This window comes from Sorex fumeus, unplaced genomic scaffold (assembly GCF_029834395.1).
Source record: "Sorex fumeus unplaced genomic scaffold, SorFum_2.1 ptg000098l, whole genome shotgun sequence".
In the NCBI taxonomy this organism is placed as follows: Eukaryota; Metazoa; Chordata; class Mammalia; order Eulipotyphla; family Soricidae; genus Sorex; species Sorex fumeus.
In genome coordinates, this window is record NW_026606155.1 from 31,391,882 (window position 1) to 31,413,827 (window position 21,946).

General features: G+C 38.5%; 1 protein-coding gene across 2 annotated transcripts in view; it reads right to left on the reverse strand.

The window, feature by feature from the left end:
* SYNE2 (spectrin repeat containing nuclear envelope protein 2) overlaps positions 1-21,946 on the reverse strand; it is a 301,999-nt gene that overhangs the window by 166,787 nt on the left and 113,266 nt on the right. For both annotated transcript variants that reach the window (XM_056133152.1, XM_056133154.1), the window contains exons 37-46: positions 21,818-21,930; positions 19,979-20,181; positions 19,318-19,437; positions 18,929-19,220; positions 17,457-17,608; positions 16,269-16,578; positions 13,228-13,392; positions 10,846-11,187; positions 1,638-1,793; positions 106-371 (exon numbers count right to left, since the gene is read on the reverse strand). In XM_056133152.1, coding sequence (XP_055989127.1) covers positions 106-371; positions 1,638-1,793; positions 10,846-11,187; positions 13,228-13,392; positions 16,269-16,578; positions 17,457-17,608; positions 18,929-19,220; positions 19,318-19,437; positions 19,979-20,181; positions 21,818-21,930 — 2,119 coding nt within the window. The remainder of the gene's footprint in view (positions 1-105; positions 372-1,637; positions 1,794-10,845; positions 11,188-13,227; positions 13,393-16,268; positions 16,579-17,456; positions 17,609-18,928; positions 19,221-19,317; positions 19,438-19,978; positions 20,182-21,817; positions 21,931-21,946) is intronic.

Genomic DNA, 21,946 nt, shown 5'->3' on the forward strand with positions numbered 1-21,946 from the left:
TAAGAATACTGCCTCATAGGCAAACCCATAAAACCCTTGGCCTGTCCAAGATGTGGAGTTTATGCTTGTCCAAAATGAATACAAGTTTTATATTCTTACACTTACACTTTTAGACCTTCCTTTTCTACCAACAAAGCTTTCATTGAGGATTCATTTTCAGAGAGGTGCTCCTCAAAATCTTTAAGGAGACAATATTGGCTTTCCCTGTTATTCTTCAAAGTCATCAGTGCCTGAAGCAGATTGTCCAGGTGTTGCACCGAATCTCTAGCATTGTGGAGAACTGAGGCACTTGTTTCTGTTTCACTGAGATGGTCCACTTGTTCCTGTGTTTCAATAGCAGCTTTCTTGGCTTCCAGCTGCATATATAATTTCTGAAAGCAAGGAAAGAAATCAGAATATATAAATATTCCCTCATTTATTCATTCACTCATTCATTCTTTTCCCTTTATTTCTTTCCTGCTAGCATATTTTATCTCAAGGAGATGCTTTAAATATTTCATTTGCACACAGGAAAGACAATAAAGTTCTGACATTAAAATTTTTATTTTCATTAGAATCATGCTAAAATCTGGACCGGAGCGATAATACAGCAGGTAGGGCACTTATCTTGCATGAGGCAGACCTGGCCTTGATCCCTGGCATCCCATATGGTCCTCAGAGCACTGCTAACAGTTATTTCTGAGTGCAGAGTCAGTAGTAGCAGCTGAGCATCAATTAATGCATCTCAAAATCAAGCAAGCAAACTACAACAAAACACCAAAAATCTAGACAATTCTAACTCCTTTTAAATGCTAGACAATTCTAGATTTTTAGTGTAGCATTTAAAAGGAGTTAGATCATCCTACTGTGTCAAAAAATTTTTGCAATATCTAAAAGAAGATTTGTTTTATTTACATTTATCATAATTTATCATAGCTTATTCCTACCTTATTTTTGGCTTTTGGGCCACAAAGACTGGCAGTGCTTAATCCTGGCTCTGCACTCAGGGGTCACTCCTGGTGTGGCTTGGCGGGGGGGGGGGGAGATCATATGGGATGCCAGGAATCGAACTCTGGTCAGTCCCATGCAAGCCAACACCTGGCCCACTGTGCTCCAGTCCATCAATCTTACGTTATATATACATCTGTACTCTGAGGTAAACTTAGCTAAAATTACAGGGGTCTTTTAAGTTTTTAATATGGGCATGCGTTGAACTTTTGGATTACCAGTACATAGCTGTATGCATATAAATACAAAACATAATTATATGTACAGAGCTGTGAAAACAACTGAGTATTCTATAATGTTAGGTATTGGGGAAAACGAAAGAAAAAATCCAAAAAACCAAAAGATATATGACTAAGAGAACGATAAGTCAGGATGATAAGCAAAATTTCCAAATTTTGCTGCTGGGTTTTAAGAACTTGGTGAAAGAGAAAGAAGACTAATGTTCATTAAACTCTTCAACATTTTAAATGGAAAGATTTATACAATTTGCTGATTAGTACATAATTATATAGTTACCAAACTGATCATCAGGCAAAGGTTAAATAAGACTTTTTCACTCCGAGCAAGCAAGTTTTTGGTAATTAAAATATATTGTATTGCACTAGATAAGTGATGCAATCATGTTGTCAGTGTTTTTCTTATTTCCTTACCTCTATCTCTTTTAATTGTTCATTTCTTAGCATAACATCTAATTCTAAAGGTTGATTTTGCACCTCATTGACTTTCTGCTCATCTTCAATGTTTTTCAGGCTTTCTTGAACGTCAAGAGAAAGTTGTTTTGACAAAATCATTTCCACAGCTGAATTCTGGAACATAAAAAGATTAATTGCTGAATAGTCTGCCTTTCAAATAAATGCTTTTTCTTTTACTTGATAAAAACATTCCAGGTTTTTTTTGTTTATTCAGATCAAAGACTTTTACAAAGTACATTTGGACATTACTTAAGATGATATTTCCAGATGATATGTAATGCCTCCATAGCTACTTAAACTTTTTCACAAGGTAGTATAAGATCTAGCACTGCTCAGTTATATACTGAGGCATAATATATATTCATAAAAAACAATAGAGGTGGAAAATTCTGAGGCCAGAATAAATAACAGACACTCAATGTTTACCTAAGGGTAGTTCAAAATAAGTGGATAGAACATGTAAGAGCTTAGGCATGTGGCTTGCATGCAGCCAATCCCAGTTCAGTTCCCAGCACTGCCAATGGTTCCCTGCTATTGTTAAGAATTCCCCCTGAGCATAGAACCAGAAGCAGCCTTTGAGGACACTTGCGTATGTTCCCCCAAATAAAAATGTGGATAGGGTCAGAAGATAACTCAACAGGCTGTGCACGTTTTTCATGCAGGAGGTCTGAATTTGCTCCCTGGACTACATGGTCCCCTGAGTACCAAGTTGAAAGTAGCCCCTAAGCACACAGGTTTGGTCACAATCACATTTAAAAAATAGGTAGACTGAGGAAGCCACGAATTTTCCTGATACTAAGAATTAATTAAGGCTTACCAATTGATAATATGAATTTCAAACTACATTAGGCAAAACAGGTTTTATCAGAAGTAATTTTAGGGGTTCAATTTCCAGCATCCCATATGGTCCCCTGAGTGCCGCCAGGGGTAATTCCTGAGTGCATGAGCCAGGAGAAGCCCCTGTGCATCGCTGGGTGTGACCCAAAAAGCAAATAAATAAATAAAAATAAATAAAAATATTGCCTAGATGGTCCAGGAGGACTGGTCACTGGTTAGAAGCTTGCCACAGTGTGTGGAGGGGGCAAAGGGCAGTTAGGATAGAGAAGGAACCAACCTGACAATAATATATGGAAATGATCATATTGGACAGAAACTGAGTGTTGAAAGGGATATACCTGATAACCTTTCATTATCTGTATATTGCAATAGAGAGAGAGAGAGAGAGAGAGAGAGAGAGAGAGAGGGAGAGGGAGAGGGAGAGGGAGAGGGAGAGGGAGAGAGAGAGAGAGAGAGAGAGAGAGAGAGAGAGAGAGAGAGAGAGAGAGAGAGAGAGAGAATTAAAGTGCCTGCCAAGGAGGTAGGCAGGGAAGGTGGAATGGAGGGAAACTGGGTGGGGAATGTACACTGGTGAAGGGACGGGTGTTTGAACTCTATATGACTGAAACCCAATCGTAAATAACTTTGTAACTGTGTATCCCTGTGAATCTGTAAAAAAATAAAAATTTTTAAAAATTTTACTTAAAAAATTTAATTTTAGATTGAAAAAAAATTTAACTACCCAGATGTGTGAGAGTGATAGTATAGAGGGTAGGGCACTATTTTCTTTGGTGCATGGCTCATCTGGGTTCTATTCTTCTAAGCATCTCATATTGTCCCCTGAGTCCTGCCAGGAGTGATCCCTGGGCTCAGAGCCATGAGCAAATCTTGAGCATTGATGGATATGAGCCCCAAGCAAAATAACAATAGTAAAGTATTGCTGAGATGGACCACTTTTCTTGTAGTCAGCCTACTTGGGTTCAATCCCTGGCACTCTGTATGGTCCCCTGAGCCCTGCTATCAGTTAAACCTCCTTCCACCCACCCCTACCATCAAACATTACCTAGACAGTAATATGAAGTGCTAACAATAGAGGAAAGTGGGCAAGGATCATACTTAAACTCTCTGTACTATCTTCGCAAGTACTCTTGTCAATATGAAACTATTCTAAAATGAGAAGTTCATTTCAATAAAAAAGATACTCCCCAGATTTTATCAATACTACTAATTGGTAAGAAAATTCTGTTCAGTGTTACTAGTTTTGGTGTACTTAACTGGCACCTAACTGGCACCTAACACAAGTCACTTCTTTAAAAAAAAATACTGCAAATGACTACAATGAATTTGCATAATTTCTTCCAGTTCCAACAATTTAATCATGTCAGCTATAATTAAAATCTACATGGAAGGAAGAATCTTAGAGGGAAAGACCAAGCATATCAACAAAAAGGGAAAAGAGGGTTACCACACCATCGATTTATCACCCATGGGTGCTCAGCTCTCACAGTTGCTAAAAGGCAAAGGTACATGAGGAAATCACCTGTCTCCTCCCCATTTGATAATTATAATCACCTCATCACTTAGTGTTTACTGTACCCCCTCCTGCACCCCCCCCCCCCACCAATCTTCGGGAGAACAAATTGCCTGAGTTTAAAGGTCTCGCGAGATGTGAGCCCCTGGGAAGTGGTATTTATTATTAATCTACTAAGCAGAGTCCTCAAGCTCTTACCTGAAAAATCTGAGGACTAATGGAATTTGTGACATGCCATTTGCAATCTGCCTTTAGCGGTCAGAGAGAGCTTTCTGAGAAACCTGCTCTCAGAAAGCACACATTGTTTACCACCCTCCAAAACCATGTTTCTGCTTGGGTAGAAAATCCAACAGGTCTCTCAAACTGACATTTCAAATTCAAATGATAACATTCCTTTCCTCATGCCAGTCTGGTGAGCCACAGGGCGCAGGTCCTGATTGGCTCCTGGGAAGATTCTTTTGTAACCTATCATTCTCTCATCTTCACCTGCCTGCATTTTATGTTGACTTTACCTGCTCATCTGAAATATTTCATTTAAATTTAAAAAAATGTATTTGAAATATACTTAAAAGAACAAACTAAAACAAATGCTCCCTCCCTACAACACATAGGATTTTCCACAATGAAAATAGAATTTAAAGCCAACCCACAGCCCTATAAACAGATTTTATACACTTCTACATATATTATTACTTATGTAGAATTGATTTCTTTTTTGTATCTTTATTCTTATAAAATAAAATAATCTAATTTTTAAATGTCCTTTTTCTACTCAGCAGTATATTTTTTAAATTCTCTTTTCATTTATTCAGAGCTTGTGCTAGAATGTTTTGAACACTTCATCATTTTTTTAAAAATTTTTATTAGTGAGATGCCATGAGGTATAGTTGTAGACTTACAAATTTTTGTGCTTGGGTTTCAATTATACAATGATAAAATACCCATCCCTCCACCAGTGCCCATTTCCCACCATCACGGATCCCAGTATCTCTCCCACCCCCCATCCCCCGATCCCACCCTGCCTCTGTGGCAGGGCATTCCCCTCTGTTCTCTCTCTCTCCTTTTGGGTGTTTTGGTTTGCAAAAGAGGCATTGAGTAGCAATCATGTTTGGTCTATAGTTTACTTTCAGCATGCTTCTCCCATCCTGGGAGGATCCTCCCAACACGCTTTAATTGGTGCTCCCTTCTCTATCTGAGCTCCCTTTTCCCCTAGCATATATGGCTGGCCTCCAAACCATGGAGTAAAATTCCTAGTACTAATCTCGGCCATTCTTGGGTGTTAGTCTCCTATTTTGTTACTTTATGTTCCCCAGATGAATGCAATCTTTCTATGTATATCCCTTTCTTTCTGAGTCATTTCACTTAACATACTTTCCATGTAGTACCACTTGTATGAAAATTTCATGACTTCATCTTTTCTAACAGCTACATAGTACTCCATTGTGTAAATGTACCAAAGTTTTTTTAACCAGTCATCTGTTCTCGGGCACTCAGGTTTTTTCCAGATTCTGGCTATTGTAAAGAGTTACTCAGCAGTATTTTGATTTCTTTTTTTTTGTTGTTGGGGGGGGGGGAGCTGTTCGGTCACACCCGGCAGTACTCAGGATTTAGTCCTGGTTCTGCATTCAGGGATCACTTCTAGCAGGTTTGAAGGGACCTATGGTATGCTGGAACCCGAACCCAGGTTATCTGCTGTCCTGTCCTATGGCTCCTGGCATCATATATGGTCCCCCAAGCACCATCAGGAGTGATCCCTAAGTCCAGAGCAAGGAGTAAGCCCTGAGCACAAACTGGTAAGCCCAACCTCCCCCCTCAAAACAAACAAACAAACAAACAAACAAACAACTCCCCCACCAAAAAAACCTAAGCTACTCCATACAATCTTTGACCTTATGAATCCTTCCCTACTACAAATTACTTTTGCATATCCACTGTCTATTTTTTCCTGGGTTGTATGTGATTTTTGGTATTCTATTTATTTCTCAATATGAATCCTCCAGCAGTTATACAATTATCACAGTGGCTCTAACTGCTAATTTGTTTGGGTGGGTGGCAGTGGAGTGAGTTGGGTCACACCCAGTGTGTGATCAGTGCTGTGATGTTAGATGTTTATAATTGTACAGACCATCACAATAGACTGATCTCTTAAAAATCTTTCTAATTTTCTACCTCTTTATATCTGAGTTGGGTTAAAGATCATTTTCACAGTTACATATTTTTTTTTCTAACCAACTAACTTTACAAGCTGTCTAAAGTCTGAAGCATCTCCTTGCAAGGGTAATCCTAATTTTAAGGTCTATTTCTAAAATTTGTTGATGTTCCACATAATTTTTTTTAATAAAAATGTTCCCTTTTACTCTGTATTTTATTCTTTCCTTGTGACTTCAAGTCTTTTTAGATCACTAGCTAACATGTTATTGCATAATATTTTTCAGACTATTGCATATCTCACTTTCTCTTTGCAGAAATGAGGACTATTTCTTATAGTAGAATTTTCCTTTAATGAATGATTGAGTGATTACAAATAAACCCTTATTCCTTATCATACTTTTGATCCTATTGCTCTGACTTTGCTCTCAGTTCTTTATAGAAGTGACCCCTTTATGTGAATTTGTGCTTGATTCTTCTAGGTACCCCAAGCACATGGAAAAAGAAATGGGGAGAGGGAGTAGAGAGAGAAAGAGTATAAGTGTGTGTGTGTGTGTGAGTGTGTGTGTGTGTGTGTGTGTGTGTGTGTGTGTGTGTTTGGAGAGAGAGAAAAAGAAATAGAGAGAGAGATGTTAATTTCAACTTGAACGACTCCTTAAGTCAAGCAGTATAGATATGGATTCTAGGTTTGCTTTGGATTTCTCAAGGAAGACTTAGATATGGATTCTAGGTTTGCTTTGGATTTCTCAAGGAAGACTTTTCTTCATACCTGTAGTTCCAAGTTTGCCCCAGGCCTTCCTCTGTGTTACAGTTTCTGGTCTATCTTTCTAGGGCATAAACTTTCCAAGGCCCTGTGATAGAAACTCTGTCCAGTGAATTCATAGCCTCTTCAGAGCCCTCACTGACTCTCTGTTCTCAGATACCTGCTTCTACCCTCTACCTACTGCTCCTGAAATGTCTTTGCTTAAAAAATTTTTTAAAAAAAAATCATGATTGAGCATAAACTTAGGACAAAGTATAACTTTTTTAAATGCATTTTTTGTTTTTTTATTTTTAGTATTTTTACTTGTTTGTTTTGAGGCCAAACCCAGCAATGCTCAGAGGGCACAGAGGTTACTCCTGGCTCTGCCCTCAGGAATTATTCCTAGCAGTGCACAGGGACAATATGGGATGCCAGGGATCGAACCCTGATTGGCTGTGTGTTAAGGCAAGTGTCCTACTTGCTGTATAACTCCAGCTCCCCAATGTACAATTTTTAAACCATGTAGTAAGAATACATATAAAACTTGTGGCCAAGGTCTGGAGCAATAGCACAGTGGGTAGGGTGTTTGTCTTGCACGGGGCCAACCCAGGTTCGATTTCCAGCATCCCATATGGCCCCCATGCATTGCCAGGAGTAATACTTGTGCATCACTGGGTGTGACCCCAAAAAAGCCCCCCACAAAAAAAACCAAAAAAAAAAATCTTGCGGCCAAAACTTAAAAATTTTAAATTATAAATTTAAAGTAGAAAATCACCATTCTATCTCCTAACGTGCTCAGTTTGAGTAAATGATGAAGAAAACTACAGGCATCAGAGTAGGTAGAGGATGCTCAGGTTCTAGCTTTAGCTCTGTTTCCATGAAGGAACTTAAGTCCCTTCCCCTAAAACACAAGAAATGGGCCAGAAATTATACAAGGTTTCTCTTTCAGCCCAAGAGTCTAGATTTTGGTGAATATTCTCAAAGGCATGCTATTGACAGATGTTAAAGTTATAGACACTGGGTAAAACACTTGTCCTGTAATGCAAAAATCTTAGACTGAAAAAGTTAGAGAGTAAGAAGCAATGTTCTCATGCTAACCACAAAAAAGCAAAATCAGTATACTTCAAAGACAGAGTGTTGACACATGATTCAGCTCTATGTTATACTACAAGTATTTTCCCCCCTTAATATTACCAGAAAACAATACCAGAGACATCATTCACTCATCTTTGTCCAGGAAGTAATTTTTCCACCTTCCCTAGTACTAACTGAACTTGCCCCAGCGGCATTCCCAAAGCTGGACACAGCACATGCCGTATCTGATCTACCTTCAGGGACTTGTCTATGGATATCCTTTTAAACACAGACTTTGGAAATACTTAAACTGAAAAATATGCAGGCATACTGACTAACAATTTTTACCCAATGACAAGGAAATTAAAGAAGTAATTATAGACAAATAGTTTTCAAAAGCAATCATGTCATAAAGGTTGACATGTGGGAAAAAATGGAAAAAAGAAAAGATCATTTGAAACCAGTGAAGCTGTAATTTGCTTTGTGATCTTTGAGAAAAATTATACATTTAAAATGGATTCATTTCCCTGTTCCCTTTTTATCATCTCCCTTTATGGACACATAAAGTTAAAAGATTAATCAGTTCTGTCTGAATAATTGTGGGGGAAGCAAAAATTTGCCGCCTTCAAAATACCTCTAATACCTCTTTGGCAAAAGGTTAATTTCTTGGGTGGGTCCCTGAAGACAGGACAAAGACCTGTATCAAAGAGATATTTATAAGCAAGCATCTCCCTTAAGCCTTCTCTGGAAAAGATCCTATCAAAGGAGAAGACAGACGTTAAATCTTTGTGCCTTCTTAGCTCAACTGATCTTCCTTTTCTTCTCCCACTGAGCAACTTGGGACTCCATGGTTGAGTTGTTCAGTCTGCGGATCTCTTCCCTGTGTACATGAGACCTCATGATGTCAGACAACAATATTTACTTCTTCCCTTAGCCCTCTGTGTGATACTGTTTATTTATCAGCCTCTGGAGAATTCAGAATGACACAGGATTTCACTTGTGTCCCAGTAGCCCTTACTTCTGCTCATATCCTAATTCATTACTTAACTTACAGAAAATGTGAGAAGAGGAAAGGCAATTCTACCTTCCCATGTTTAACACTCTCAGAAATTCACCTCTATAGAAAAATCCAGTATGGGGCTGGAGACATAGTACAGAGGGTAGAGTGCTTGCCTCACATACAGCCAACCTGGGTTCTATTCCAGCCATCCCATGTGGTCCCCCAAGCACCATCAGGAGTAATTCCTGAGTGCAGAGCCAGGAATAATCCCTTAGCACCTCTGGGAATGGCCCAAAAAACAAACAAGCAAAAATCCAGTATGAAGTTGGACCATAAGCCCTATAACATTTCAGGCTACATTCTGTAATTTTTTTTTCACTCTTGGTGAGGGATCACTCCTGGTGAGGCTCAAGGGACTAAATGGGGCACTGGGGATTGAATTAGGGTCAGCCACATGCAAGGCAAACACTTTATCCACTCTACTATCTCCTTAGAACTTGAGAAATAGCACAAGCTGTTTACCGACCTGGGTTTGATTTGTCCATCCTCTCGGAGAGCCTGGCAAGCTACCAAGAGTATCCTGCCCCCATGGCAGGGCCTGGCAAGCTCCCCGTGGTGTATTTAATATGCCCAAAACAGTAACAAGTCTCACAATGGAGACTTTAATGGTGCCTGCTAGAGCAAATTGATGAACAATGGGAGGACAGTGCTACAGTGCTACTATCTCCTTAATATATAAAGTTTCTTTCATATGTGTAAACTCAAGTCTCACCTCAGAGCCCTTAATTATTTAAGACAAATTTCCTTAGCAATGCTCCACACTGTGTCCTCAGCAATATCTCACAGGGTGAGATTTTATTTAAAAAAAAAATGTCTTAATGCCAAAGGCTGTTCCATTGGCATTTAACCTTGTTTTACATGTAGAAAATCCTATGTGATTACTTAACACTCTAAGCATTTCTGTTCCTGGAAAACAACAGAAGTTGGTGTTCTCTTAACTCCAGTTGGCAATGAATCCATAAAAATCTGAAGAGAATTCACACTTCAACAGTCTAACCTTCACTATGTCCCATTAGGGAAGAGAGGCTGAGTTAACAGCGGGCCCTCACAAATACAATTTACTGGATATTACTCTGTGCCTTTTCCATTTCAATCTCTAACTCATGAAAAAGCAAAGAAAAGTACACACATTTTGTTTTTTTAGAATAAAAACAAAAAATGGTTATCTTTCTTCTCCCCAGGGGAACTTCGGAGCCTGAAGGCCATTGATAGTCTCACACCAAATGACCTGACAATATTTAAAGATACACTTACAGTATAGGATTAACATAAGAACAAGAAAGAAACCTATCTATTCAGTCTCCAATTTCATTGTAAAATAGAGAGAGCAATAGAAGCTCTTGGATATTTTTCTGAGAAAACAAGTAGAAGAACATTTTCTTTCCTTGTGCCTTTTCTACTTTGCCTTTGTGCTCTTGACCCAAGAAGCTGTATCTGATTACATATCAGAGAAAATAACAAACCTAAATTGATGACTGACTTCTTTTTTTTAAAAATTGAATCACCGTGAGATACACAGTTACAAAGCTGCTCATGATTGGGTTTCAGTCATCCTGTTCCGACACCCATCCCATCACTGATGACTGACATTTTAACTGTACAGTAATACTTCATGACTAAAATCCTGGGTGGTTGTCTGAGAGCTCTTTTCACAAGTGGGCATCCTCAAGAGTCTGTACACTGATGGTTTAATTATGAACTCAGGAGGCTTGATTCTTAGTCTTCTTTTAAAACCCCCACATCTCTTTGCCCTCAGATGTGCTATCATCTTAGAGACGCAATCACAGACACTCACCGTGTTGATTTCCTGGCCTTCTTCCACCTCCCCCAGCCCAGCTGAGTCCCCGGAGGACACTTGCACGTCTAAAGTGACCTGCTTTGCTTCGCTTGTCACATCAAACTTTTCTTTCTTTTCTGTTAAGCATTTTGATTTGAGGATGCTGTTGAGACAATTTTCTGCCTCCTGCTTAGCAGTCTGAAGTCTATTTTCCAAATCTTTTTGTTTATCCTCAAGTGACTGTATATTGTCTTTAATAATCTTCTGTCCTGCTGAAGACGTATTGGGTGCAATGGATTTTGCGAAGGCTAAAACCTTCTTTAATGTACCATCTTGTAAGCTGAGTCTGTTCTCTAGTTCCTATGAGCAGAGAAAGAAAAGTCATCAAAATAGTCGCTCCATTTTAGTAACATTTACTGCTTCTAGATTTTACAAATTAAAACAACCACTAACTTTTGGGGGAAAAAAAGTCACTCTAGTCAACTGCAACAAGAGATTAATTGCCTTTTGTAAATCACAGCCCATTTTCCTTTCATGAGTGGAAAATATAAAACCACATTAACTGTTATCACGAAGAAGAAACTTTGGGCAATATTTAAACCAATCCAGCATCCCAGACCAAATTCTAAAAGTCTATAAAAATTTAAAAGTTTATGAAAGGTAGTAAAAAGACAATCTTCTCAACAGTTCCTGTGATATAATACTCAAAGCAATTAAGTGCCTGGAGAGATTATGCCGGGGTTGGCCAACCCTGGAAATCCTGAAGAGTGCATAGGGTTCTTGAGCACTGCCAGGAGTGACTCCCAAGCACAGAGCCAGGAATAGCTCCTGAACATGCTGGATATGGTCTGAGTCACTCCCCACCCTCAGAAAAAGTGCCTCCTACCTGAAAACATCAAAAAAAAAATAAAGAAATCATTTATAACATGTCCACATTGATCTAGTGTTACTACTTAAAACTCAGAGCAAGTCTTAAATTTATTTAGTATATTATTTTAACTATAGGAGCAATTCAATCATTATTTCCTAAATGCATAAATGAATGAGGCAATCTTGAGAACTCAGTTTGAGGTACTAGAAAAATTAGTGATGTTAACATTGAAATAGAAAAATGTCTTAAAGTAAGCATGTAACCCGTGTCACTTCTAAGTCACTCTCCCAAATGGGCCACAAAATAAAGTCACACATTCATTCATTCATTCATTCGACTAATAGCAAATATTGTGATAGACTTTGATGTAATATAAGAAAAACATAGACCCTTCAAGGGCTACTGTCTAGTGAGAGAGTCAGAAATAAATTAAACAAACAATTGCAAAAGAACGTGGAAATTTCCATGCTAACAACTATGTAGAGATCATGGACACATTTCAAGCTGGAGGAAGGAAGTTCCATAGTTTTATTTTAGAAAGGTCCAGGGCAGTCATGGAGAAGACACATAAGAGGGTAACATGGCAGGCAGGGAGCCCAGCTGGAAGCCTAGTGCAGGGACCCATGAAATGACGTTCCAGTGCAAGCGGCAATGATGGAGAGACAAGGAAGGGACAAATTGTAGAGATATTCCAGTGGTGAAAGAAATGGTATTTGGGTCTGACGAGATTAACTACAGAAAAATATTTCCAGGTTTCTATGTCAAAGCCTGCAGAGATAGAGAGGATGTTTCAGAGGAAAAGCAGATTCCTCAGTAAGAAGTTTGGAAATGGAGAAAGGGAAGGAGACGAGGAGTCATATATTGAACCTGCCCAACTATATATAATAGCATCCCCAAACTGCTCTGGAGTATCAGAAAAACCACTCAGCAGACTGGGGTCGGAAGGCCTAAGTTGTAGTCCCTGCTCTGTGAGGCTTCTGTCTTCTACTCTCTTGGTATCTGTGGCAACCAAACAGTGCCTTGAACATGACAAGCCTCGGAATTATGAAATAATCACTACCAAGAGGAGAGGCTGCCCTGTCTTAATTTCTGGGCTTTCTGGAAGTTCTGACTCGATTCCCATGTCCCTAAAAGGAAGAGATTCTCTTCTTAGCTTACACAGCACTGCTGTCATGGGCTGCATCCCAGGAGATCTTGAGTTAAATAATTGTGCAAGAAGTAGTTGAGAAAAATGTTCTACTTTGTTTTCTTTGAGAAGACACCACGCAGGACTGTTTGTACTGTGTATAAACAGTGAGAAGACAGGGAAGGATGCTTTGAGGAGGTGGAGAAAGGGCTGCAATCAATCGTCACTGAATGTGGCTAGGTGACCCAACGACTAACGAACATTACATTGTTTTCCTGGTCCAACTTTATAGAATAATCATCTGACTAGTACTTAAATTTCTGGCAGAAGACATTACTAAACCAAGATGCAGTGAATAGTGATTTTAAAAATAAAAAATATTGGTCATATTATTGTTCAATACCTGCAGTTTCTGCAGCTTTTCTTCAACTGCCAGTTGATCTAGAGATTTGTCAGACAAACTGAGAAGCTCCTTCGTGAAATCATCCAGGGAAGTATCCAGTTCTGTGACACAGAGCTGGTATGAGCTGTGTTCTTCAACATGACCTTCCAATTTTTGCACAGAATCCTAAAAATAAAACCATTGATAATTTGTAAATTCTTTATTTCCAAATTTTCTCACTTAGGAAATAATTAAATTCAGGGCTGGAGAGATATCTCAAAGGACTGGAGTCTGTGCTTTGCCTGGAGTTCCAGCCCCGAGTTCAATTCTCATCACTGTACAGTCCCTTGAGCAGAATGGTCCTCTGAACGATCCCAACAGCTTGTTTTGGAATGTGACCCCCAAATAAAACAAAATAAAATTAAGTAAAAATACTTTTTACCTTTTAAAATACTTGAATTGCTTATAAGGTCTTGTTTGAGGATATTTAATCTTAAAACAGATATACATATGTTTATATAATCAAAAATTTATCCAGAGTTCTTAAAGATTTTAGTATTGGAGATAGCTCTCTGAAAAATTCCATTCTCCCCCCTGCACTGTCCTGCACTGTCCTCCCATTGTTCATCAATTTGCTCAAGCGGGCAAACAAACTGTGAGACTTCTTGTTACTGTTTTTGGCATACCAAATACGCCACGGGTAGCTTGCCAGGCTTTGCTGTGTGGGCAAGATATTCTCAGTAGCTTGCCGGGCTCTCCAAGAGGGGTGGAGGAATCAAACCCAGGTCGGCTGCATGCAAGGCAAATGCCCTACTCCCTATGCTATCGCTCCAGCCCTTCAAAACTGTAACTGGATAAAAAGTAATTCTAATTCCTGAGCAAAAAAACTATTGTAAGCTTCTCATCCTTCAGTAGGAAAATAAGGTGACAACATCTGGTCAGAAAAGTTGCAACTATTTTTTTAATTAATTTTTATTAGTGAAACCCCATGAGGTACAGTTGTAGATTTACAAATTTTTGTGCTTGGGTTTCGATTATACAATGATCAAATATCCATCCCTCCACCAGTGCCCATTTTCAACCACCATGGATCCAAGTACCCCTCCCACACCCATCCCCCCCATCCCACCCTGCCTCTGTGGCAGGTCATTCCCTTTTGTTCTCTCTCTCCTTTTGGGGCAACTATCTATTTTTGATGTGTGTGCTTGTGTATGAGTGGGAAAGGTCAGGGTGGACCACCCCTGCAGCACCCAGGTCTTACTGTTGGTTCTGAGACATAGGGATCACTCCTGGCAGGGTTTGAAGAACCATATTTATGGGATCAGGGATTGAACCTAAGTCAGCCACATGCAAGACAAGAAACTTATGTGCAGTACTATTTCTCCATCCCCTCAAATTGCAGTTATTAAAGTGAACAACTAAAAGTCCTTAGCTGTATTTCACCCCTACACAACTCCTGAGATCTAAATAAGCAGGATTTCTTGGTTTTGGGGTTTGGGTTTTGTTTTAGTTTTGGGGCCACATCTAGTTGTACTCGGGTTGCTTCTGGCTTTGCACTCAGGAATATACCCTTGGCAGTACTCAAGAGATCATCTGTGATGCCAGGGATGAAACCTGAGTCAGTTGAATGCTAAGCAAGTGCCCTACCCACTGTACTATCACTCATCTCTAAGCAGGACTTCTTAACCAGGCAATCCTTACGCTGAATTGAGCAATGAATTATAAACACATCAGTGAATGAAGAACTACAAACACTTCTCCTAAGAAAATGTACTCTTTAATGACATTAGGTCTCATCTCTTTAACCGTAGATCATGTGGGAAGACTCAAAAGAGTGCCAGTGATAGAAGTTTTAATGGAATAGAATTTCTAAACTCTTATAATACATAGATTATGGATGGATAACTAACTGAGGGATAAAGGGATATGTAGATGGCTATAAGGTGAGCCTGTATAGAAATGCCCACAAAATCTTAACCCCCCATACTCCTGAAGATAGAAACTTCAACAAGAGGAATAACAGAATAACATCATTATCAAGTAATATCCAACTGGTGGGGCTAGAGTGATAGCACAGCGGGCAAGGCCTTGCACACAGCCAACATGGCCAACCGGAGTTCGATTCCTCTGCCCCTCTTGGAGAGCCCGGCAAGCTACTGAGATTATCTCACCCGCACGGCAAAGCCTGGCAAGCTACCCGTGACGTATTTGATATGCCAAACACAGTAACAAGCCTCACAATGTTACTGGGCCCACACGAGCAAAATCGATGAACAACGGGAGGACAGTGGTACAGTGCAGTGCTATCCAATTGGTAACTCTTAGAAAACATCGACTCAAAAAAACCAACAGATTGGATTGATTCCAGTCTGAAGAGTTAGTACTTTATTTATTTATTTATTTATTTATTTGGGGGAGGGGGGGTAAGGGGAGAAGATGAACCACACCCTGCATTGCCCAGGGCTTACTCTGATTCTTTACTCAGGGTCACACCTGGTAAACATTTGTGGTGCTGAAGATTAAAATGGGATCCACCATGTGCAAAGAAAAGTGCCTTAGCCTCTATACCTCTATCATCCCCAGAACAGTTGGTTTTTCTCATTTTGGGGGAGACACACCCAGTGGTGCTCAGGGCTTACTCCTGACGGGGTTCTGAGGGATCACTCCTGACAGGTCTCTGGGAACCACATGGGGTGTCAGAGATCAAACCCAGGTCAGCACGTGCAAGGCAAGTGCTCTACTAAACTACAGCTATGGTCCAAAGAAGAAGAGTAAGAATTTTTATCTAAGAATAATAGAGGGTCAGCGAATGTATATAGAGGGTCGGCTGAATGTATGCTTTGCAAGCCAGAGGTCAGGGTTCAATACTGGCACCACCAGGACTGACCCTCAAGTACCAACTCAGGAATACCCTAAGTACCATAGGGCATTACCCAAAAGCCAAAAACTAAGAATATTTATAAAGGTTTGGATTACTAAAATGACATAAAAATTTTCTGTACACAAATCTTCCATAATTATGACTATAACAGTAACATAAAAATTTGTTTTGATGATTTTACCTGCAGTTGTTGAAGAAGACTTTCATGTAGGTGTTTGATTTCCAACCAAGGCTCCTCACTGAAGTTGGGATTTTTTGTGCACTCTAAGAGGTAATTTCCTTGAGATTTTAATTCCTTTAGCAAGGATGTCAAATCTTGGGCTTTCTTGAGGAATTTCTTATAGATTTTGAGTTGAGCTTTCTTCTCCGGCAGACCATGCTGCAGAGCAAACCCTGCTTCCTGCTTCTTTTTCAGTTCAGTGAGCATTAATCTCAGATCCTCCTTACTTTGCAAATACTTTTCACCTTCTAACAGAAGTTTTTCTTGATGGCTAAATTTAACATCAAATAATTTACAAATAAAATGACACTTGCAAAATGGAATGGTCTTTCATATATTATAATGCAATGTATATTACAATGAAAAGCATTGAAATAATACAAATATACTTTATTTCTAACATTTTTAGCACTAGTGTTAACTCAGAAATCAAGAGAAATTAGTATTACTAAAATTATTGCTGTAACATCATCTGACCTGCGACTACTTAATAATTTAGATTTCAAACCACTCTAAGCAGCTTTTATTATGTAATATAATACATATATGATATAAAATGTAATGTAATTACATTATCTTATGTTTTTCTTTTTTATATAAAATAGATACTCAGTATATGGTCATATAACTAGTCGATCTGTAGCTTAAATTTAGTTCTGACTGATTTTAGAAAAAATGAAACTTGCACATTTTCTCCAAACAACATCATTTAAGCTGTGATATGAATTAAGAATTTTCACCAGTATCATGTCCATTGTATTCAGACATTTAAAAGTAGGAATTATCTAAAGTCACACTATTTAGATGATGAGATAGTCTGGGGGAAGGGGTTTTGGTGGGAAATGGGGGTACTGAACACAACATGAGAGGCAATGTTGTCACCAAGAACCCTAGGTTGATGTACCAACCAAAGTGAACACAGCCCCAGAATCCAGAATTAGAACTAAATACTTCACATCAGAGCCAAAGAACTATTCTTCTTCAGTTTTGTCTCTGACAGTATGGATGTCCCTGACATTACTGACTTCTGTTCCAACAGACATTTTCCCCAAATCAAGAGAGTTAACAAAAAACATACTTTCTACATCCTTCCTTCCTATCCTTCCTTTCTACATTCCTTCCATGAATATGGGGAAGGAAGGCCTTTACCTCAGATATGTGTTGGCTAAATGGACAGTGCTGTCCCACTGGTCCTGGATCTCAGCGAGGGCCTTAGGAACTGAGGGAACCGTGCTCTCCTCAGCCTGACTCATGATGGCCTGGATCTTCGCATCCCCTTCAGGTTTCAGTAAGATGATTTCCTAAATTCGATGGAAAGGATGTTCTATCTTATTCACAGTACTTCAGAATATTCCATAGGGCATATTATCTTACTTATAAGTATGACACTGGGAACACAGAGGATATTTCCAAATTACCCTGTAATCAAATCTATGCCCTAAAGACAATGTTAACTCCCTCACATTATACTAGACATTATCTCAACAAATATCTGTCAGGTTTATCTGATTGCATTTCTGTTCCCTTCTTGATTTTCAACTACCTTCAAACAAATTATATGCCTCCAAAGGGCTGGAAATTCCTATTTCCTATCCCCTCCATTATGTAGAGTTATATAGGTAATATACTAAAATAGTCGGTTTTAACTCCGCCAACATCCTATGGATGGCAATATCTTCGGCAATACAATATAGTTAATTGCTTTCCTTCTCATGCTCCCAAGAATCAAGCTCATCCCTTCTGGAAAACATTCCAGAGTCACCCTCTTTGGAAAACCTTTGGCTTCAATCCCAAACCCTTCAGGTTGACCATTTATTTCTCTAACAATGTTCCAATTCTTAAGATTTCAATTTGCCAAAGTTCTTCTTAAGTATACATAAGTTCCCTGTTTTTGCCTTGTTCTTAAGCTCCCTGTTTTTTCAACCTGCAATATTTAGTGACTCTCCCCTTAGCTCTTTTAGAAATCAAGGAAACTTGAGGCCTCCTTGTCCTCCATATTCCACTATCTAATAATTTTTATGCACTAGACAATTCATTTATTTATCTAATAACTTAAAAGTCACATAAACTACCCAACATCCAATAACCTCTATGAACTATATACTCTGAAGCAGAATTTCTCTTCTGTCTTACCCTGGACATTGCTAAAGTCTCTACGTTACTGACATTTGTTTAATTTTGGTTTTGTTTTGGGGTCACACATGGTAGTGCTCAGGGATATTCCTGGCAGGTCTTGGGGGGACTATATGTGGTGTCAGTGACTAAATCTGATGCAGCTGTGTGCAAGGCAGGTGCCTTACCCACTGTACTATCTCATGGGCCCTACATTTTTTTATACCCTAAAAAAAATTCCACTAGTCTCAGTTCAGATTTATTTTATTTCAATTCTTTACTTAGTGAAGATAGACAATAATGGGGCACTGCCCTACTGGAAGTATTTTCTCTTTTCCATATGCATTAAATTTTTTTTAGATCCATCACTGTCCTTGTAAACTCAGACATCTGAATTTTTTCAATGTTAAGTGTTTCCATTAAGAAGCACATCTGTGTGCTTTATCCTCTAAATCTTTTCAAAATCAGAGTTCACTCTAACCTCTAAAATTTATTTTCTATAGTAATACCTTTATCTTTTGGATTCTTTCCTCAAGTGGCATTTTGCCTTCAGATGAATTCAAGACCATCAGCGCCTCTTTAATCTCTGTTATCCACTGAATTACATCATGTGCAAGATCACTCAAGTTCTGATCGTGAGCAGAAGGCAACTTAACCTCTTCCTCGGATTCACAAAATTGTGTCAGTAATGCCTGGTACCTATCAATCAACTGTGTTGATTCCATTAGTAATTCTTCTTCTTCAGTAAGTCCACATTCCCTCAAAGAGTTGTTCAGTTGGGCCATAGATTCAAATAGTTCTCTGTAAATGTCAAGAATCATTGAAAGTTTATAAGAGGCCATGACACGATGAAAAAGCCATATCCCACTCAATACATTTTATATAAGACGAGCTATACCTCTTTCTAGCTATTGCTTGGTAAAAGAGGTCAGTTTTCATTCCAGATTCTTGCATTTCTTTCCATTTCTCTTCTTGATTTGTTAACCACTGACTCATATCTCTGTGATCATCCTGGAGTCTGAAAGAATATTACACATCTAAGAATATAAAATGAGCAAAGGAACTTCTCTCTAAAGAGATGGTTAGAATGAATCTGCAAGGAAACCAAATATTTACTAGATATTTTTGGTATTCTTTAGAGAAAATTTAATTAGTAACAGTAGAATCTGAATAAAGTTACCTGGTATAATCCAGAAATCCAGCAATGAAATATATATATTTCACACTATTTATATAATAAAGAAAGGGAAACAAGCACTAAACATTTAACTTCTGCCTTGAACCTTCCAACAGTCAAAACCAGGAGTGGATATTATTACCTGGTATTATCCAGAAATCCAGTAATGAAATATACATATATATTTAACACTATATATAATAAAGGGAAATAAGCACTAAACATTTAACTTATGCCCTGAACCTTCCAACAGTCAAAGCCAGGAGTGGATTTGAAAGTACCTATTTCATTTGTGAAATCTGTTCGTGCTCGCTATCTTAATATAGAGTCCATATAAAGACACTGTCTGAAAACACATTAGTTAGCCACCTTTATTTCCTACCTCAGTAACTGTTGCAAGCAGTCATCAAGTTCCTTTGCTCGCACCTGGCAAACAGAATCCATTTTTCCTAATTCAATTTCTTGGTTTACAATCCAACTGTTTAGTTCTTTAACATGAGCTTTGGGCAAAAGCTTCTTCACATGATTCAGTACAGTTGCAACCTGTTGTATTTTACTGTCTTTTCCTTCAAGAGTCAAGAAATCCTTAAGAAAGACAAAAGTATATCAAATATATCCTCTTGACAAATTTAAATGTGGTCTCTGCCACCCACACAACACTTTCCCAAGACAGTAGAAAGACATGCCACCTTCTGAACATCCTACACCAAAGAAAGGGTTTGGAGATATGGCTAACTCCAAAGATAAAGGGGTCAAAAGATGATTTATAGTAGCTCTATAGTGTGTATTTGCATTTGAACCTGCCTTTCTAGGGACTGCAGGAAGCAAAATAATGTATTACCAGCAGGAGAGTCAGTGGGAGTTAGACCAGGAATATTATATATTCCCAGCCTAGATCTTATCAACTTCTAGTTACTTATTCCTTTCTAGTAATCAATGCATAAGTAGAAGCTGACTATTTCCTAACTTAGACCAAATTAGAATTTTATTGTTTTATGTTATTGAGGTGAGGACTAGGTATTGAGCCATACCCAGTGTTGCCCAGGGACTATTCCTGGCTCTGCACTTCACAATAACTCTTAGAAGTACTCAGGGAACCATATATAGTGCCAGGGATTGAACTGGGGTCAGCTGCATGCAAGGCAAGTGCCTTATCTCCTGTACTAGCTCTGCAGGCCCCAAATCAGAATTTTATCTTAATGTTTATGTTTCAAGTTTGAGCATCAATTACTGGGGCCCATGCAATGGGCAAAGTTAAAGGGAAAAAAGGTTAGGACTTAAAACTAAAAAAAAAAAAAGGTGAATTTATCAATAAAGAATGGCATCAAAGCAATGTGTTAAACAATTTATTTATGCATTTATTTAATTTGATTTCTTACCATCTATAAACTTGAGAGTATAGCTTATCATCAAAACTAAAATGCTAGACAATCAACTCTAAAGTGATCAAGATTTAAAAAAAAGGTAAGGCATACATTTCAAATTTCTTCTTGGCACTTTGCCTTTTATTCCAACTTACCCTCCACAAGACTCTAACCAGTGATATATCCAATTTAAAAAGCAATTTGTGGGAATGGAAGAGAGGGTATAGCTAGAATCAAACCCAGTATTTCATACATGCAAAGTAGATACTCTACTGCTGAGCTATATCCCAGGCCCCCACAAAACCAATTTTTTAAAATAAATATGTGAAGAAAAGACTTGAAAGGCAAGAGGACTATTTCAAAAAAATCAAGATAAGTACATACTTTAAAAGTATGTAATTTTAAAAATTAAAATATTGTTTTAACAAAATTATAGTCTCCAGCAGACACTGAGTTATAAAGCATCTTAGAACAGATGCAAAAACCACTTAAGTCACTTGCACCCTTACCTACTATAGAAAGAGTTTTAAAGTATTTGTGGGGAAAGCAGGTTATCTGGAATATTATTATTTGGAGGATGAGGGTCGGATCACACTCAATGGTGCTCAGGACTTTTCCTGGCTCTTCACTCAGGGATCATTCCTGGTGGGGTTTGGGGGACCATACGGGATGCTGGGGATCAAACCCAAATCAGCTGCATGCAAGGCAACTGCCCTACCCACTGTACTATTGCTCCAACCCCTGAGATATTATGTTTGTGTAGGGAAATTAGTAAGCCAAAGTCTATCTACTTAAATACAAATCTGTACCTCAAGTATTTTAGTTTTGATAATTTTCAAAATAAATTTATTTCTTACGGAAAGTTTCTGTCGCTTTTGTTCCAGAGACTTTTTTGTTTCTGATGACTCAAAACACTCCTCAAGGCTCATTTTAATGTTGCTGAACCAGTCATTAAAGTTTTTGCACTGATCTATAGGGAATAACAA